This window comes from Coregonus lavaretus (genome assembly GCF_964263955.1).
Source record: "Coregonus lavaretus genome assembly, chromosome: 21".
Lineage (NCBI taxonomy): Eukaryota > Metazoa > Chordata > Actinopteri > Salmoniformes > Salmonidae > Coregonus > Coregonus lavaretus.
This window is the reverse complement of record NC_140008.1, coordinates 13,927,804-13,943,254: the sequence shown is the minus strand read 5'-3', so window position 1 is coordinate 13,943,254 and position 15,451 is coordinate 13,927,804. Positions and strand designations below refer to the sequence as shown.

Here is a 15,451-nt window from a genome sequence, read left to right as displayed (position 1 = left end):
AATTAAATAAAAGGTGCCATGATTATTTTTTGCTATACGAATTAAATGCAGAATACTCTTCTAGTCACTAGTCACAATGTAAGCTGGTGGACTAATCGCTACTAATTGGCTACTTGATGAGGGTAGTCTAACTCCTGGTGGGCAATACCCAAGGTTGCAACCTCAAATAGCCTATATAAGGACGTTTCGGTTCGTTTATCTGTATGTTACTGTACAACAACCGCACGTGTTCAGCTCAGCCCCGAAGCCCGTCCCATCCCCTGCATATCCATACCAGCTCAAAGGAGGAGGCGTGGATAGGACTTTTGTTACCTGTATTAGAGTACCTGCAGCTACATGGAAAGAATTTAAGATGTCGTCAAGAGAGAGGAACTGCAACCGATGTGTCACGGCTTCAATACAGGCGAGATTCTATTGAAAAAGAGGACATTGCACCGGGTGTAAATGTACCTGGCGCTAGCAAGAACAAGTGAGAATACATAACTTGCCCTACTTTGACACAAAGGACGAAATATAAGAACGCTTCACTCGAGAACTCATCTTTCTCCTCGACCCCTCTTTCTCTCTCCCATAAGTGTTTCGTTTTTGAACACGCACGTTTTGGATCACCATCACTCTGCGACTCTCACCTGTTGACCATGGATTTCAGACGGCTAAAGATTTCAAAGGAGATTAGATTTTACATTTTGGAAAACAGAAGTTACAGGCCTATCTGCATCTGGAAAGGTTAGGTATTGTAGTGTTGCCAATGTGAACGCAAGCGAGACCACTTCATTGTAGTGAATGGCCCGTCCCAGAAGCGATTATGATCATGCACAGACCCCTCCGAAGGTGGAGTTTTTACGTCTTCTTGTGTTTTGGCATCATCTACTTAAGGCTTGGGTAAGTGTAAATGTAATACTTATTGCAAGTGTAAATATGTTTATGTTGCTTTGTTGTGTGTATTATTATTTTAAATATAGCTTACAACATGTTGTACCACATACAGCAATGGATATTCTGAATGCATACAAATGCAATGTAATGCGGACAGCTGACGCACCTACCCTTTTGACCTAAATGACTTATAACAAACGAACTAAAGAAACTCAGTGTGATCCGTCCATGTCAGTGTTCAAATGAACCTGACACCCATAGCCATCAGGGACAACAGCTGGAAGTGCGGAAAAGGTGTCCAAATATTTAGCGGTTTGAAAAAATAAGAAGATTAATCCATATTCAATCTTAGTTTTTGTTCATCTCCTCAGAGTCTGGTTGGTCAGTCGCTCTGTAGCTAGATCATTTGACCCGCTGTCTGTCTCCGCCGCTCCGGCTCACTGCTGCATACCTTCATTAATAGCCGCAGCCTGGTTGAGTTGTATTTCCACATTCCACAGCCCAGACAGAGTTTTTACCTGTTTTGCAATAGCTCACCTTGATGCATAAAGTCAGATAATTTATATATGTTCTGTCTTTGCAAAAGCAAAAACGTCATAGACATTTTTGGATGTAATTATATTCAAACCAAGGGGATGGCTATTTGCTATTTGCGTAAATACAAAGGATATTACGCAAACGGTTAATTCATTTTGTTTACCTGTCTCTATTGTAGGCCTGTATTGTCTCCAAGGTAACCTACCCTGATGGTTTGGACTCGATTGGTATGAGAACAATTATATGCAACGTGTTCATTAAAAATAATAAACAAAACATCTATAGGATATTTCAACAAGAGTTAAGCCTCATCATACAATAATCCATAGCCATTTCATAGTTATCAAAACAACAGGTGTCATCCTCCAGCTCGTTCCATTGGTGTGATCCTTGAATGAAATAGGCCTAACGGGTAACCTCCACAGGTATTGATATCTTAACAGTTCAAATAGGAAAAAAATCACTCCAAGTGAAGCGTCACCAGATATCTCAGGGTTTCATCAAGCCAAACCAGTTAGCTCATTCCCGCGCATACTACCCCCTCCCTCAGCCTGGGAAAATCTTTCATGATGCCCTCTTCACACATAATGAGTGGAGTCTGCAGGTGACGAGTGACCACGTTGGGCTGAAGCGACTGTGCAGACAGAGCCTTTCACTCACCGGATTCAACGCAAAGATGCACCCTGGAGATCCTGAGTATTAAAACGTCTAATTCTGCAGTGAGACTGTGAGAGCTTGTTGGTATTAAAACCTATCAATTGATCATTTATATACAGTTAGTTATTAGGCTATTCACAATGTATGCCTATTAATTGCATAAATATATGGTCACATTAACCTTTTGATTAAGCATTGGATAAAATTTTTGCAAGCCAATTTAATATCTTTGCTTTACGCCATTACGCACATACGTTTTTTTCCAGCCTGATGATGTGTGAGTGTGAAGCAGTAGGCCTAAAGATGAAACCGTCGGTGAGTGCGCCAGTGTTTGTTTACTTTGGAGTTTGATTTGATGAATGAAAGGCAGCTTTTCCAAGGGAGTAGCGGAGCACTGTCACCCTATTGTCCTGCTGTGGCGCAGAAGTGGGCGGATAGCAGTGTCTCTCTCTGCCCAATGGCAGCCACGACTCTCATGAGAGTGAAGAAAGGCACTTTTCTGCCATCCAAAATCCCTAAAACCATCATCATTCCGGCTCGGGAACCACACTCTGTAACAGCCTCTACCACTGAGAGATGACAGAGCCAATCTCCGCGCCCGCTGCACACTCACGGCCCTGGGACTGGGAGCTAGGAGCTGCATAGCACCGCCACTCAAGCGAGCACCGCAAACGCATCGCACCAAACCCGGAGTCAGCTCTTTGATTTTGGAGCAAAGGGGAACTAAAACGAGCGACATCAAGGAATTAAAAAGGAGTTTATCACAGTATTTTTTTTCACTCCATCAGAAAGCGGCCATTTGTTCAATGTCATCATGATCATATTCTCGTCGCGCAGTGTACTGCTATCAGTCTACTATCCACAGATCTTCCTCATCCTTACGAGTGGGAGCTACCTGTAAGTTGCCCCAATCAACGGGCCCCTTAATTAGCTCACTTGTGTGATTCTGTGTTTGGAGACATACTGAGTAGGCCTATATGAATTTCATTTTCGATGTACTTGATGGATAATTCTATTGTTAAATGTTTATCCGAAAGATTGGCGCAGGTTGTTGGTTACGGTATGGTTGTTTGCTTCCACAGTGCACATCCCTAATCAAAACGATTTGAATATAAAACATACAACATGCTTGAATATAGAACTAGTCATTTAAGACAACTAGGGTATATCAAAATGAAGATATTTCGATGTCAGCGCTTTTGCACTTTGGGTGTGCATTTTACACACCGAATTTAATTGATTATTTGGGTATTTCCCCACATTCGATTATGTTCTATGGACTTTACCGTTTAAAATGACGAAATGATACTCACATTTTATTCGTTATCAAAGCATATGCTTCAGGTAGCTGGGGCATCGCTCCTGTCCACGTGGTAAATAACGGATAGAGTTATATGTCGATGTCAATTACCTGACGTACTATTTTAAGGGCAGGTTGTAACACAGGACTTGCTTCTGATGAGGTAATATACATTATTTTTTTGTTAGGTCGATTTATTCTTCTTAAGGACCCAAATCCTTCTTACAACATTGTAATGACAGATGGACACGGTTTCATTTGGCCACAGAGTGGCAGAGATGTTCAAGACAATTAAATGAAACGAGAACATTATTTCCCCCTATGTTAGCAAATCCCGAAGGTATGTATAGCTTTTACGCATGCGGTGGATGATTACCTGTCACAATTTGTGGATAGGGATTAGGATTTATGCATTACATCACCATGGTTTTATGCAGATCTACCAAGTTATAATTTAAAGCCACATCTGGAAAGTGGCTGTAAAACATCGGTCTCTGACATGTATGCACGTGACTGACACTGGTCATAATACTTGCGTCGTTGAATCAGTTGCTCTCACAAGACAACGTTTTATTTTCGGCTTAAAAATAATTACCGAACCATACTTTGAATCCATCCCCGTGCTGGAGACCCCAAATTTGATGTTAAAATAGATGTGGTTTATGGTTGCAGTTAAAAGTGGCTATGCCTATGTTTAGTATTGGTTTGCACATCAGAAACTACATACCATTGTTTGTTTTTATAATTTAAACATGCTTTATTACAGTACAGTACACCAAATTAAATAGGTTTTAGGGATGAGGATGTTTTTAAAGTGGAATAAGGAACAGAGAGGATCGTGATCCCCATCCTCCAAAGTGCTCCTTTCTATCTCATTACATGTGCAGCTAATGTTTATATGTGTTAAACTCACATTGAAATTTGGTGAACTGCATGGGTGGCAAGTGACTCCTCCACACACAGAGGGATTAGTCAGAGCACGCTATCATCCCATTAAATACTATTCAATTAAGGTCAATCACACATTTAAAGCTGCCTTTATTGCACCAGGTCACCAAATGGTGATCAGTATAAGGTTTTTAAAATGGGGAACTTAGGAAATACGTTTTTCCATATTAAAGCATCATAACATCAACGTGGAATAAGACATGAAAACGAGCTCCATTGCTGTTCTACTTATTTATAGGCCTACATATATTACACTAGTTTTAAAAGCTTTTGATTACAGAAATATTTGTTATTACTTAAGCTAAATATTATGAATTGATATCATATCCTTAAATTCCACAAAATAAATCTTACAGGTTTATTTCGTTTCACAATTGATGTTCCAGCAATTTGCCACTGAAGCACTTTTGACGAAATTCACAAAAAAATCCACCTTAAATATCTGCCTCATGAGACCATTGTGGCTGACATCTTATTTCTCAGTGAAACATACCTGTGAGGTTAATGCTGTGTCACATCAAAGGCATTCTCTCTGATGGAATAGGTGTGTGTGTGTTGGTGTGTGTGTGTGTGTAGGCCCCCACAGCCCCCCTCTGTCATCGAACCCACCACCTTATTTGTAAGAAGGTTATTTTGCCTGCACAATAATACACTGTGGGAATCCCTGGATTTGCTATTGTTAACATCCCTACGTAGCCTACTGTACATTTCTGGTAGCAGAATTGTTTCTATACTGGACAAAAATATAAGCGCAACATGCAACAATTTCAATGATTTTACTGAGTTACAGTTCATATAAGGAAATCAGTCAATTGAAATAAATAAATTAGGCCCTAATCTATGGATTTCACATGACTGGGCAGGGGCACAGCCATGGGTGGGCCTGGGCCCACCGACTTGGCCCATCGACTTGGGAGCCAGGCCCACCCACTGGGGAGCCAGGCCCAGCCAATAAGAATGAGTTTCTCCCCACAAAAGGGCTTTATTACAGACAGAAATACCCCTCAGTTTCATCAGCCATCCTGGTGGCTGGTCTCAGACAATCCCGCAGATGAAGAAGCCGGATGTAGAGGTCCTGGGATGGCATGGTTACACATGGTCTGCAGTTGTGAGACCGGTTGGACGTACTGCCAAATTCTCTAAAACAACATTTGAGGCGGCTTATGGTAGAGAACTTAACTTTAAATTCTCTGGCAACAGCTCTGGTGGACATTCCTGCGGTCAGCATGGCAATTGCATGCTCCCTCAAAACTTGAGATGTCTGTGGCATTGTGTTGTGTAACAAAACTCACATTTTAGAGTGGCGTTTTACTGTCCCCATGCAGCACAAGGTGCATCTGTGTAATGATCATGCTGTTTAATCAGTTTCTTTATATGCCACACCTGTCAGGTGGATGGATTATCTTGGCAAATGAGAAATACTCACTAACAGAGATGTAAACAAATTTGTGCACAAAACTTGAGAGAAATAAGCTTTCTGTCTGTATGGAACATTTCGGAGATCATTTATTTCAGCTCATGAAACATGGGACCAACACTTTACATGTTAGAGCGTCTGCTAAATGACTAAAATGTAAATGTTGCGTTTATATTTTTGTTCAGTATACGCTACCGGTCAAACGTTTCTTTATTTTTACTATTTTCTACATTGTAGAATAATAGTGAAGACATCACATCTATGAAATAACACATATGGAATCATGTAGTAACCCAAAAAGTGTTAAACAAATCAAAATATATTTTATATTTGAGATTCTTCAAATAGCCACCCTTTGCCTTGATGACAGCTTTGCACAGTCTTGGCATTCTCTCAACCAGCTTCACCTGGAATGCTTTTCCAACAGTCTTGAAGGAGTTCCCACATATGCTGAGCACTTGTTGGCTGCTTTTCCTTCACTCTGCGGTCCGACTCATCCCAAACCATCTCAATTGGGTTGAGGTTGGGGGATTGTGGAGGCCAGGTCCTCTGATTTACATTTTCATTTTAGTCATTTAGCAGACGCTCTTATCCAGAGCGACTTACAGTTAGTGCATACATTTTCATACTGGCCCCCCGTGGGAAACAAATCCACAACCCTGGCGTTGCAAGCGCCATGCTCTACCAACTGAGCTACAGGGGACTGTAGCTCTGATGCAGCACTCCATCACTCTCCTTCTTGGTAAAATTGCCTTTACACAGCCTGGAGGTGTGTTGGGTCATTGTCCTGTTGAAAAACAAATGATAGTCCCACTAAGCCAGATGGGATGGTGTATCGCTGCAGAATGCTGTGAATTCTCAATAAATCACATTGTAATAATAATAATAATAATACATTGTCACCTGCAAAGCACCCCCACACCATAACATTTCCTCCTCCATGCTTTACGGTGGGAAATACACATGCGGAGATCATCTGTTCACCTACACCGCGTCTCACAAAGACATGGCGGTTGGAACCAAAAATCTCCAATTTGGACTCCAGACCAAAGGACACATTTCCACCGGTCTAATGTCCATTGCTCGTGTTTCTTGGCCCAAGCAAGTCTCTTCTTCTTATTGGTGTCCTTTAGTAGTGGTTTATTTGCAGCAATTCGACCATGAAGGCCTGATTCACACAGTCTCCTCTGAACTATTGATGTTGAGATGTCTCTGTGACTTGAACTCTGTGAAGCATTTATTTGGGCTGCAATTTCTGATAATTATAATGAACGTATCCTCTGCAGCAGAGGTAAGTCTGGGTCTTCCATTCCTGTGGTGGTCCTCATGAGAGCCAGTTTCATCATTGCGCTTGATGGTTTTTGTGACTGCACTTGAATAAACTTTCAAAGTTCTTGAAATGTTCCGTATTGACTGATCTTCATGTCTTAAAGTCATGATGGACTCTTTGCTTATTTGAGCTGTACTTGCCATAATATGGACTTGGTCTTTTACCAAATAGGGCTATCTTCTGTATAGCGCATAGAATTAAAAAGGTATTGTCGGACATTATTCATTCTAATCAGACAGGTTTTTTACATGGAAGATACATTGGAGATAATATAAGGCAAGTACTGGAAACAATAGAACACTATGAAACATCTGGGAAACCAGGCCTGCTATTCATAGCAGACTTCGAAAAGGCATTTGATGAAGTACGACTGGGGTTTATATATAAATGCCTGGAGCATTTCAATTTTGGAGAATCTCTTATAAATTGGGTTAAAATCATGTATAGAAACCCTAGGTGTAAAATAGTAAATAATGGCTATTTCTCAGAACGTTTTAAACTGTCAAGAGGAGTGAAACAAGGTTGTCCACTATTGGCATATCTATTCATTATGGCCATCGATGTTAGCTATTAAAATCAGATCCAACAATAATATCAAGGGATTAGAAATCCAGGGCTTAAAAACAAAGGTGTCATTGTACGCTGATGATTCATGTTTTCTTTTAAATCCACAACGAATCCCTCCACAGCCTCATAGAGGATCTAGATACATTTTCTAACCTCTCTGGATTACAACCAAATTATGATAAATGCACTATATTATGTATTGGATCACAAAAAAAATACAATTGTAGTTTACCAATAAAATGGTCTGATGGTGATGTGGATATACTTGGAATACATATCCCAAATGAAATAAATGATCTCACTCCAATAAATTTAAATAGAAAGTTAGCAAAAATAGATAAGATCTTGCTACCATGGAAAGGTAAATACCTGTCAATTTGTGGAAAAATCTCCCTGATTAACTCTTTAGTATTATCCCAGTTTACCTATTTGCTTATGGTCTTGCCTACGCTTAGCGAACAGTTTTTTAAATTCTATGAGAAAAAAATATTCTATTTTATTTGGAACGGCAAGCCAGACAAAATTAAATGGGCCTATTTATATAATGAATATGAATTCGGAGGACAGAAATTATTAAATATTAAAGCATTAGACCTATCACTAAAAGCTTCAGTCATACAAAAGTTATACTTAAATCCGAACTTGTTCTCTAGCAAATTAGTAAGATTGTCTCACCCAATGTTCAAGAATGGCCTTTTTCCCTTTATTCAGATTACAACCTCTCACTTTCAGTTATTTGAAAAGAAATCATCTCCCAAATATCACTATTTCTAAAACAAGCCATAGAAAGTTGGTTGTAATTTCAATTTAATCCTCCAGAAACGGCAGAACAAATAACGCAACAAATATTGTGGTTAAACTGAAATATACTAATTGATAAAAAAACATTATTTTTTGACAAAACGTTTAAAAAAGGTATAATCTTCGTAAATGATATCATAGGTAGGACTGGTGGAGTTATGTCGCACATGCTGCTAAAAAAAAAACATATGGAAATGTCTGCTCTACCCAAAATTACAATCAAATAATTGCAGCATTACCGCAAAAATAGAAGAGGAAAGTGGAAGGGGGAAAAAGTAAGGGACTTGTCTGTCGGCCCTGCATTAAAGAACATAATTAGTTAAAGAAAATTGTGAGAAATAAAAAAGTATACCAGTTTCATTTAAGGACCAATGGATTGACAGCCGTCCCATATAGATTGCAAAATAGTTGGGAAGAGATTTTTGACGTACCGATTCCATGGCATAGTGTTTATGAACTGATACGCAAAACGACACCGGATTGAAAACTTAGAATTTTTGAATTTAAATTATGATATAAAATTATTGCTACCAATAGAATGTTATTTATATGGGGGATACAATCTTCCCAGATCTGTAGATTTTGCTGTGAAGAGACAGAATCATTAGATCATTTGTTTTGGTACTGTCCATTTATAGCTTGTTTTTGGACACAGGTCCAGGAATGGCTGAAGGATTGCAATATTTACCTGGAACTAACCCTGCAGATAGCACTACTGGGTGATCTGAAAAGTCATAGTCAATCGATCAATAATATAATAATACTTTTAGCAAAAATGTTTATTTTCAATTTACAATCTGTAGAAACAATGAGAATAGAACGGTTCAGAACTTTTGTGAAACATCAAAGTACAGTTGAAAAATATATGGCAAATATAAATCCAATATGGATGGTGTTAAGAGATAGAAGGGAGGTGTTGAATGGAGCTGAAGGATGGGACTAATAACAACTAACAACAACTAATAACAACAAGATAACTAATGTAAAGCATACTGTGTCCATAATAAGTATATTTGGTTATAGGTTGAGAGCTTTTGTGAAAGAGCACAGTTAGAAAGATTTGGCATATAGAAGCAAACCGAATGGACATCATTAAAATGATCAGAGAGGTTGAGGGTAGAGGAAGTTCAGGAGTAAAAACAAACAAAATATAATTATTGTAAAATTGACTGTGTCCATAAAATGTATATAGTATGTATAAGCTGTAAGTAGAGGCCTAAGCATTGTTGTTCACTAGTTTACTCCAATTAGGGAAGGGGTGGTGGGGTTGGAAAGTAATAAAGGGAAATATATATATTTTAAAGATATGTATATGTATGTATATGTATGTTTATGTAGATTAGGTATATGTATATGTGTATATGATGATCTAGCAAGGTAAACAGATGCTCTGGATTACACCATGTGATACAGTCAGGTGAACAAAAGAGTTTGGCAGACAGATCCCAAATATCCTACAACAACAATAATAACAGCAATACCTCTGTGTAGCTTCTTGGTTAGCAACAAGTCCCTGTCCACCTCACTGACTATTAAAGTGATTATGAGGACCTTTTTTTATTTGTTTTATTTTTTATTAGGGGGTAGATCAGCTTTAATATTGCAGATAGATTGTAACTTCCATCAATGTAATTGTCTGCATCACTTCCAATCCCCCATATGTTTTTTCTTTTCTTCTCACTAATATATATATGCCAAACTCTTTTGTTCACCTGACTGTATCACATGGTGTAATTCAGAGCATCTGTTTACCTTGCTAGATCATCAGTTCAGTGCACCTGACTTCATAAACATTAGCATCATGCGGTATAGGATTCACACATACATTTAAACCACAAACTCCATGGGGGTTGTTTTACAATAGAGAAGGTTGGTGGAGCATTTTGATGGTTTTGTTTAGTAGACATCAAGGAACCAGAGTTACTTTAGTGCTCTGTGCTTCACTCATTATTTGCTTTATATCTCAATTTCCGTTTTTGATGGATAAAAATGAAGCCAAGATTTTTAATGACATTTGAGAGATTTTCAATGAAATTTGAGAGATTTCTAATGACATTTGAGAGATTTCTAATGACATTTGTCGGACCTTGATAATGTACCTGATTTCCTGCATAGTGGTTATGTTATCTTTGCAAAGGTCAAACCATTGGTGAGCTTCATTTATCATATGGTTTTGGATATGAAAAACAGAGAGGTATATGTTACTTAGGATGCACAGCAGTTTTGAAGCAAGCAGGGATGTCTGAATCGTCTCTCTTGAACTAATGAAATCCTTTGCTGTTCATTTGAGTTCACTTGGCTTAAATGTTTGAATTTTAAAGAATTTTAAACAACTTTTGCAACTGAAGCTTACACACAACACATCCATAGTACATCCTCCTCTAGTGCAGAGGATGTATCAAAGAGCCTGAATTAAACAAAAGTATTTATTGTTGCCAGAGATGTTGTGTTGCCGTTATGGTTTTATTTGAACATGTCATGTGGTTTTACATTCAAGGTTTATTTTTTATCTGGAGAAAGCCAATCAACAGAAGATGAACATGGTTGGCCATAAGCAATTTCCAATCAATATTCACTCTTTGGGTTCTTCGAGTCAGAGGGGCAGTATGGTTTTGTTCCATAATCCTTTTAAAGGGGAATCCACAAAATGCAGTCGACCCCGCTCTCTCTCTTCTCTCCCTCTTTTCTTTGTCACACTCCCCTCTCTCCCTCTGTCTCTCCCCCTCTCTCCACTCTCTCCCCTCTCTCTCTCTCTCTCTCTCTCTCTCTCTCTCTCTCTCTCTCTCTCTCTCTCTCTCTCTCTCTCTCTCTCTCTCTCTCTCTCTCTCTCTCTCTCTCTCTCTCTCTCTCTCTCTCTCTCTCTCTCTCTCTCTCTCTCTCTCTCGCTCTCTCTCTCTCTCTCTCGCTCTCTCTCTCTACCCCTCCTGTCGTTTTTCGCTGACACACAACTTGCCTGCATCAGCCTGCCCTGCTTGTGGTAAAGCCCTTGAAGGCCTACGTCATACATCAAAGCTGGCATTCGTCTTCATGCTCTTTTACGGCTACTTGTCTACTGACATGTTTGAAAGGCATGTATCTGCAGGGTTTGGATGGCTATAAACATTCTGATGGAGAAACAACCCCATTTGTTCAGCAGTCTGTTTTCTGGTACATGACTGTTCCAAGCCCATCCAACATGTGTCAGGAATAGGGATGATATTAAGTCCCAAGGCGGTGATCAGAGGTACTACAAAACAGCCTCTGAGGAGCAGAACCTCCAAGGTGTCATGTCATGGGTTAAATGGCTGCTTGATCTGGGTTAACCCTTGAGGACTAACACCTCATAGGGCATGCAGAGAGGCTGGTGTCGGAAACCTTACTATTAGCCAGGCATACTGTAGCATTGCTCTTAAAAGGTGGATAAAGGAAAGAAATCTCGCATAGGAAAGATATTTATAGGCGGTGTATTAAACTGCATGTGTGCTTTAAACACATACATCTCAAATTCTAAGGGATAACATAGTTGTGTGTGACTTCTTGGTTGAAATTGAAGGCACGGTCTAGCCACGTTACCTAACAATTAACGCAAAACTCCAACTAATTTCTCCACAATCATGAGCCAAACCAATGCGGAGAGGCACTGTCAGTAAGCAAATAAACACAATGTCATTTTCTGCATTGGATCTGTTTTACAATGCTCTGCAGCGTCGGATAATCGTTTCAGATGCTTTCTTTGCTCTCTCACCTCTAATCTACTAAATTGTAATATTTTTGTAAGACAGCGGTGAGTAACTAAGGAATGCTCATCAAGGCTTTGGTTGAATTTATTCCTGGCCTGGAGAGCCCTAAAGTCTATGTAATCTATCCTCCAGTAGCACTGACTGACTATGTTTGTGTGTGTGTATGTGTGTATGTATGTGTGTGTGTGTGTGTGTATGTGTGTGTGTGTGTGTGTGTGTGTGTGTCTTTACCTCCCGATCCATAGGGCCCTGTCTTCTGTGGTGGCGTTGGGTGCCAACATCATCTGCAACAAGATCCCTGGGCTGGCCCCTCGCCAGAGGGCCATCTGCCAGAGCCGCCCGGACGCCATCATCGTGGTGGGGGAGGGCGCCCAGCTGGGCATCAATGAGTGTCAGTACCAGTTCCGCTATGGCCGCTGGAATTGCTCCGCCCTTGGGGAGAGGACTGTCTTTGGACAGGAGCTGCGAGTAGGTCAGTCTGGGCACCTTGGGCCTGTCTTGGCTGGGGGGTATTCGGCTTTGGAGGGGGAGATCATTGTCTGCTGCACTATGGGCTGACGCTGTAATGTCCTCAACTATGTATGTCAGATTCAGATTCCGAGTGTTTAATAGTCACATGTACAGGGTTGCAGGTGTGATTGCAGGGTACAGTGAAAATCTTAGGCTCTGAGCTCCAACATGCAGGACTAAGTTAAATAAAACAATTTAAATGATAATAAAAAACAACAACAATAGAAATAGCACTACATACATCATAACTGTAGCAGTGATGAATAAATACATGTCAGTTGGGGTGGAGGCAGAGTAAAGACTGTTGAGGGGGGGGGGGGGTGACCATAGGGGGAGCAGCATGACCATTGAGGGGATTTGGGGACTATACAAATTACAATAATACTAAAATAAGTTTGCTACATTTGTGGGGAGGCATAAGGCTGACATTTGAAGAGTTACTTCAAATCTTATTTGCAGGGAGGACTGCATTGCAATCAGGGTGCGAAATTAACACCAGCCACCAGCCAAATGTTTGTTGATTTTGGCATTGGCTGGTAGAATGTCTATTTCACCAGCCACATTAGCGAGTGGTCACACAGAGCATTTGGGAGCAGTACATCTTTTTTAAAATCCAAATCCCACATGTAAAAAAGCAACAACAACATGTGTGTGTGTGTGGGTGTCAACTCTGAAAGAGAGAATCTCAACACTACAGTGGTGAAAGTGGGGTGGGGTACAGTGTTTTCTGTTATTTATCTGGTAAACAAATTGAGTGGCTGGTAAAAATTAGGGCATCCACTAGTGGCTGGTGGACCAAAAAGTTAATTTCCCACCCTGATTGCAATGGTAGTCATCGGTCATTGTTTCTGACAAAGTATTGAAGCCGTGATGGAAAAGAGGTTACATTTCGAATGGTAGCCTTCTCTAAATGGTAGCCTTAGAGTAGAACTCAATACACTACCAAGCCCCGACACCCCTAGCCTTGTGAAAAATGGCTCTTCACATGCCAAACCCAAGCTGTACACATCAGAGTCAAACTTTAACCAACTGCGCACAACTCTATTGTATAACCATACATATTGGCAATGGTTGCTTAGTGCACTCAACTCAAACTCAAGACGTCTTCATTATGTTACCATTCCAACATATTCCAGTCCGGTGTGTCCTCATCTCAGTTCACACTGTTACTTTTCTGCAGCATGGCTTGGTTTCTGTTGATGTAAGATTTGCATTGAACTTCTGGTTAAAAGTATGCCGTACATTGCTGGCTGCACCAAAGTTATGGAAAGGTTACCAGAAGCACTAAAGTCTAATGGGGAAAAAGTATGGTTGAAAAATGATATAGCAAATGAGGAGACAACCAATGGTATTATTGTAGAGAACGTTGTTGAACCAAAATACTGTAGATGGCCACATCTGTTGTTCATCTTAGGAAACTGGTTGTGTCCATTGCTTGGTTCGTGTGTGTGTGTGTGTGTGTGTGTGTGTGTGTGTGTGTGTACATACAGCCAGAACAAGCTACAAACAGACAAACATTTACATTTACTGTGTTTTTGTTCGAAACGGCATTCCGCAGTCCTCTTTTGCATGGCTTTTTTTTACAGGGACTTTTATACATTTCCTTTCATTTAGAAATGTTTTGTTGCTGTTAAAGTGCGGTTTGACTTTGCATTTAATCCAATAGCTCTGTTAACAATCACTGCTATTTAGGAGCGGCTGACTTAGCTCCAACCCCTCGAAAAGCATTTTTCTTTGTTGTAAATCTGGTGCTTTAGTAATGGATCTCGTCGCATTTTCTTCTGTATTCAGCATCTCTTTTGCCCTCCTTTTTCATCTTTTCTTTTTTGCCAAGCTTCAGAGAGACTTGAACTGAACAGTACCGCAGGATATACCTTTCTTATCACTGAGAAAATGAGCAGGCTACAGCATGTCTCCGATTACTGGATCTTCTTTTCTGTAGTCCCTGAAAAACTATACTGCTTATGTTTTTAGACAAATTTGTATGACTTCTTCTAATTATTTGACTCATGAACCCGGCCACGTCTATAGTCAAATCCTTAACTCAGTTAGTTAGTTGTGTACTTTAACTTTAGTGGGATGTTTCACTCCATCCTACACCCAGAGAGAGAGAGAGAGAGAGAGAGAGAGAGAGAGAGAGAGAGAGAGAGAGAGAGAGAGAGAGAGAGAGAGAGAGAGAGAGAGAGAGAGAGAGAGAGAGAGAGAGAGAGAGAGAGAGAGAGAGAGAGAGAGAGAGAGAGAGAGAGAAAGAAAGAACCTCTGCTCTAGTGGAGGCAGAGATGAGACAGGTTCCTTGTTCTCTACAGTACTGCCATACTGTCCCCTATGATAATCAGTGGCAGTGAAACCAGGGATGTTTCACTACACTCTCAGAACTAGAGCCAGACGATGGGTACTGGTACTGTACAATATGACTCATAATGGTTAGTGATTGGCTGCTACCAGGGCCTCCATGGGCCAAATACCTGTGAGGTCAACCTTGCCAGTACAGTAGGTAGAAAGGTCATTGGATGGCCATTCAGTCAGTATTCAGCTCAGGGTTTTCATGTCCTTTACTAGGTCATCATGGGACACCACATCAACCACCACTGCTGCATCTCAACTTCCACTTCTAAAGGTGGCCCTATTTAGTGGTTCCCGTAAACACCTTATTGTCAATCCGCCATGGGTTTTTCAATGCCGCTTGTTTTGGAAACTAATTTGATATTTACAATTAGTGAACAATGAGAGTAGCCATGCTCTCTAATTATGTTGCATGTATGACAGTAGTGTTGTTCAGTGTGGGATAT

The 15,451-nt window shown here is 40.2% G+C and overlaps 1 protein-coding gene across 2 annotated transcripts in view; it reads left to right on the top strand.

Moving 5' to 3' along the window:
* Window positions 1-538: 538 nt before the first annotated feature.
* The window catches only part of LOC311148446 (protein Wnt-7b-like), a gene marked incomplete at its 5' end in the record, with an annotated part of 52,706 nt that continues 37,793 nt past the window's right edge, over window positions 539-15,451 (top strand). The window contains 2 exons of one of the 2 annotated variants that reach the window (XM_084185415.1): window positions 539-882; window positions 12,398-12,628. In XM_084185415.1, coding sequence (XP_084041541.1) covers window positions 806-882; window positions 12,398-12,628 — 308 coding nt within the window. Of the gene's footprint in view, window positions 883-2,884; window positions 2,968-12,397; window positions 12,629-15,451 lie in introns of those variants that run through there. The other variant, XM_084185416.1, reaches the window with a different exon arrangement.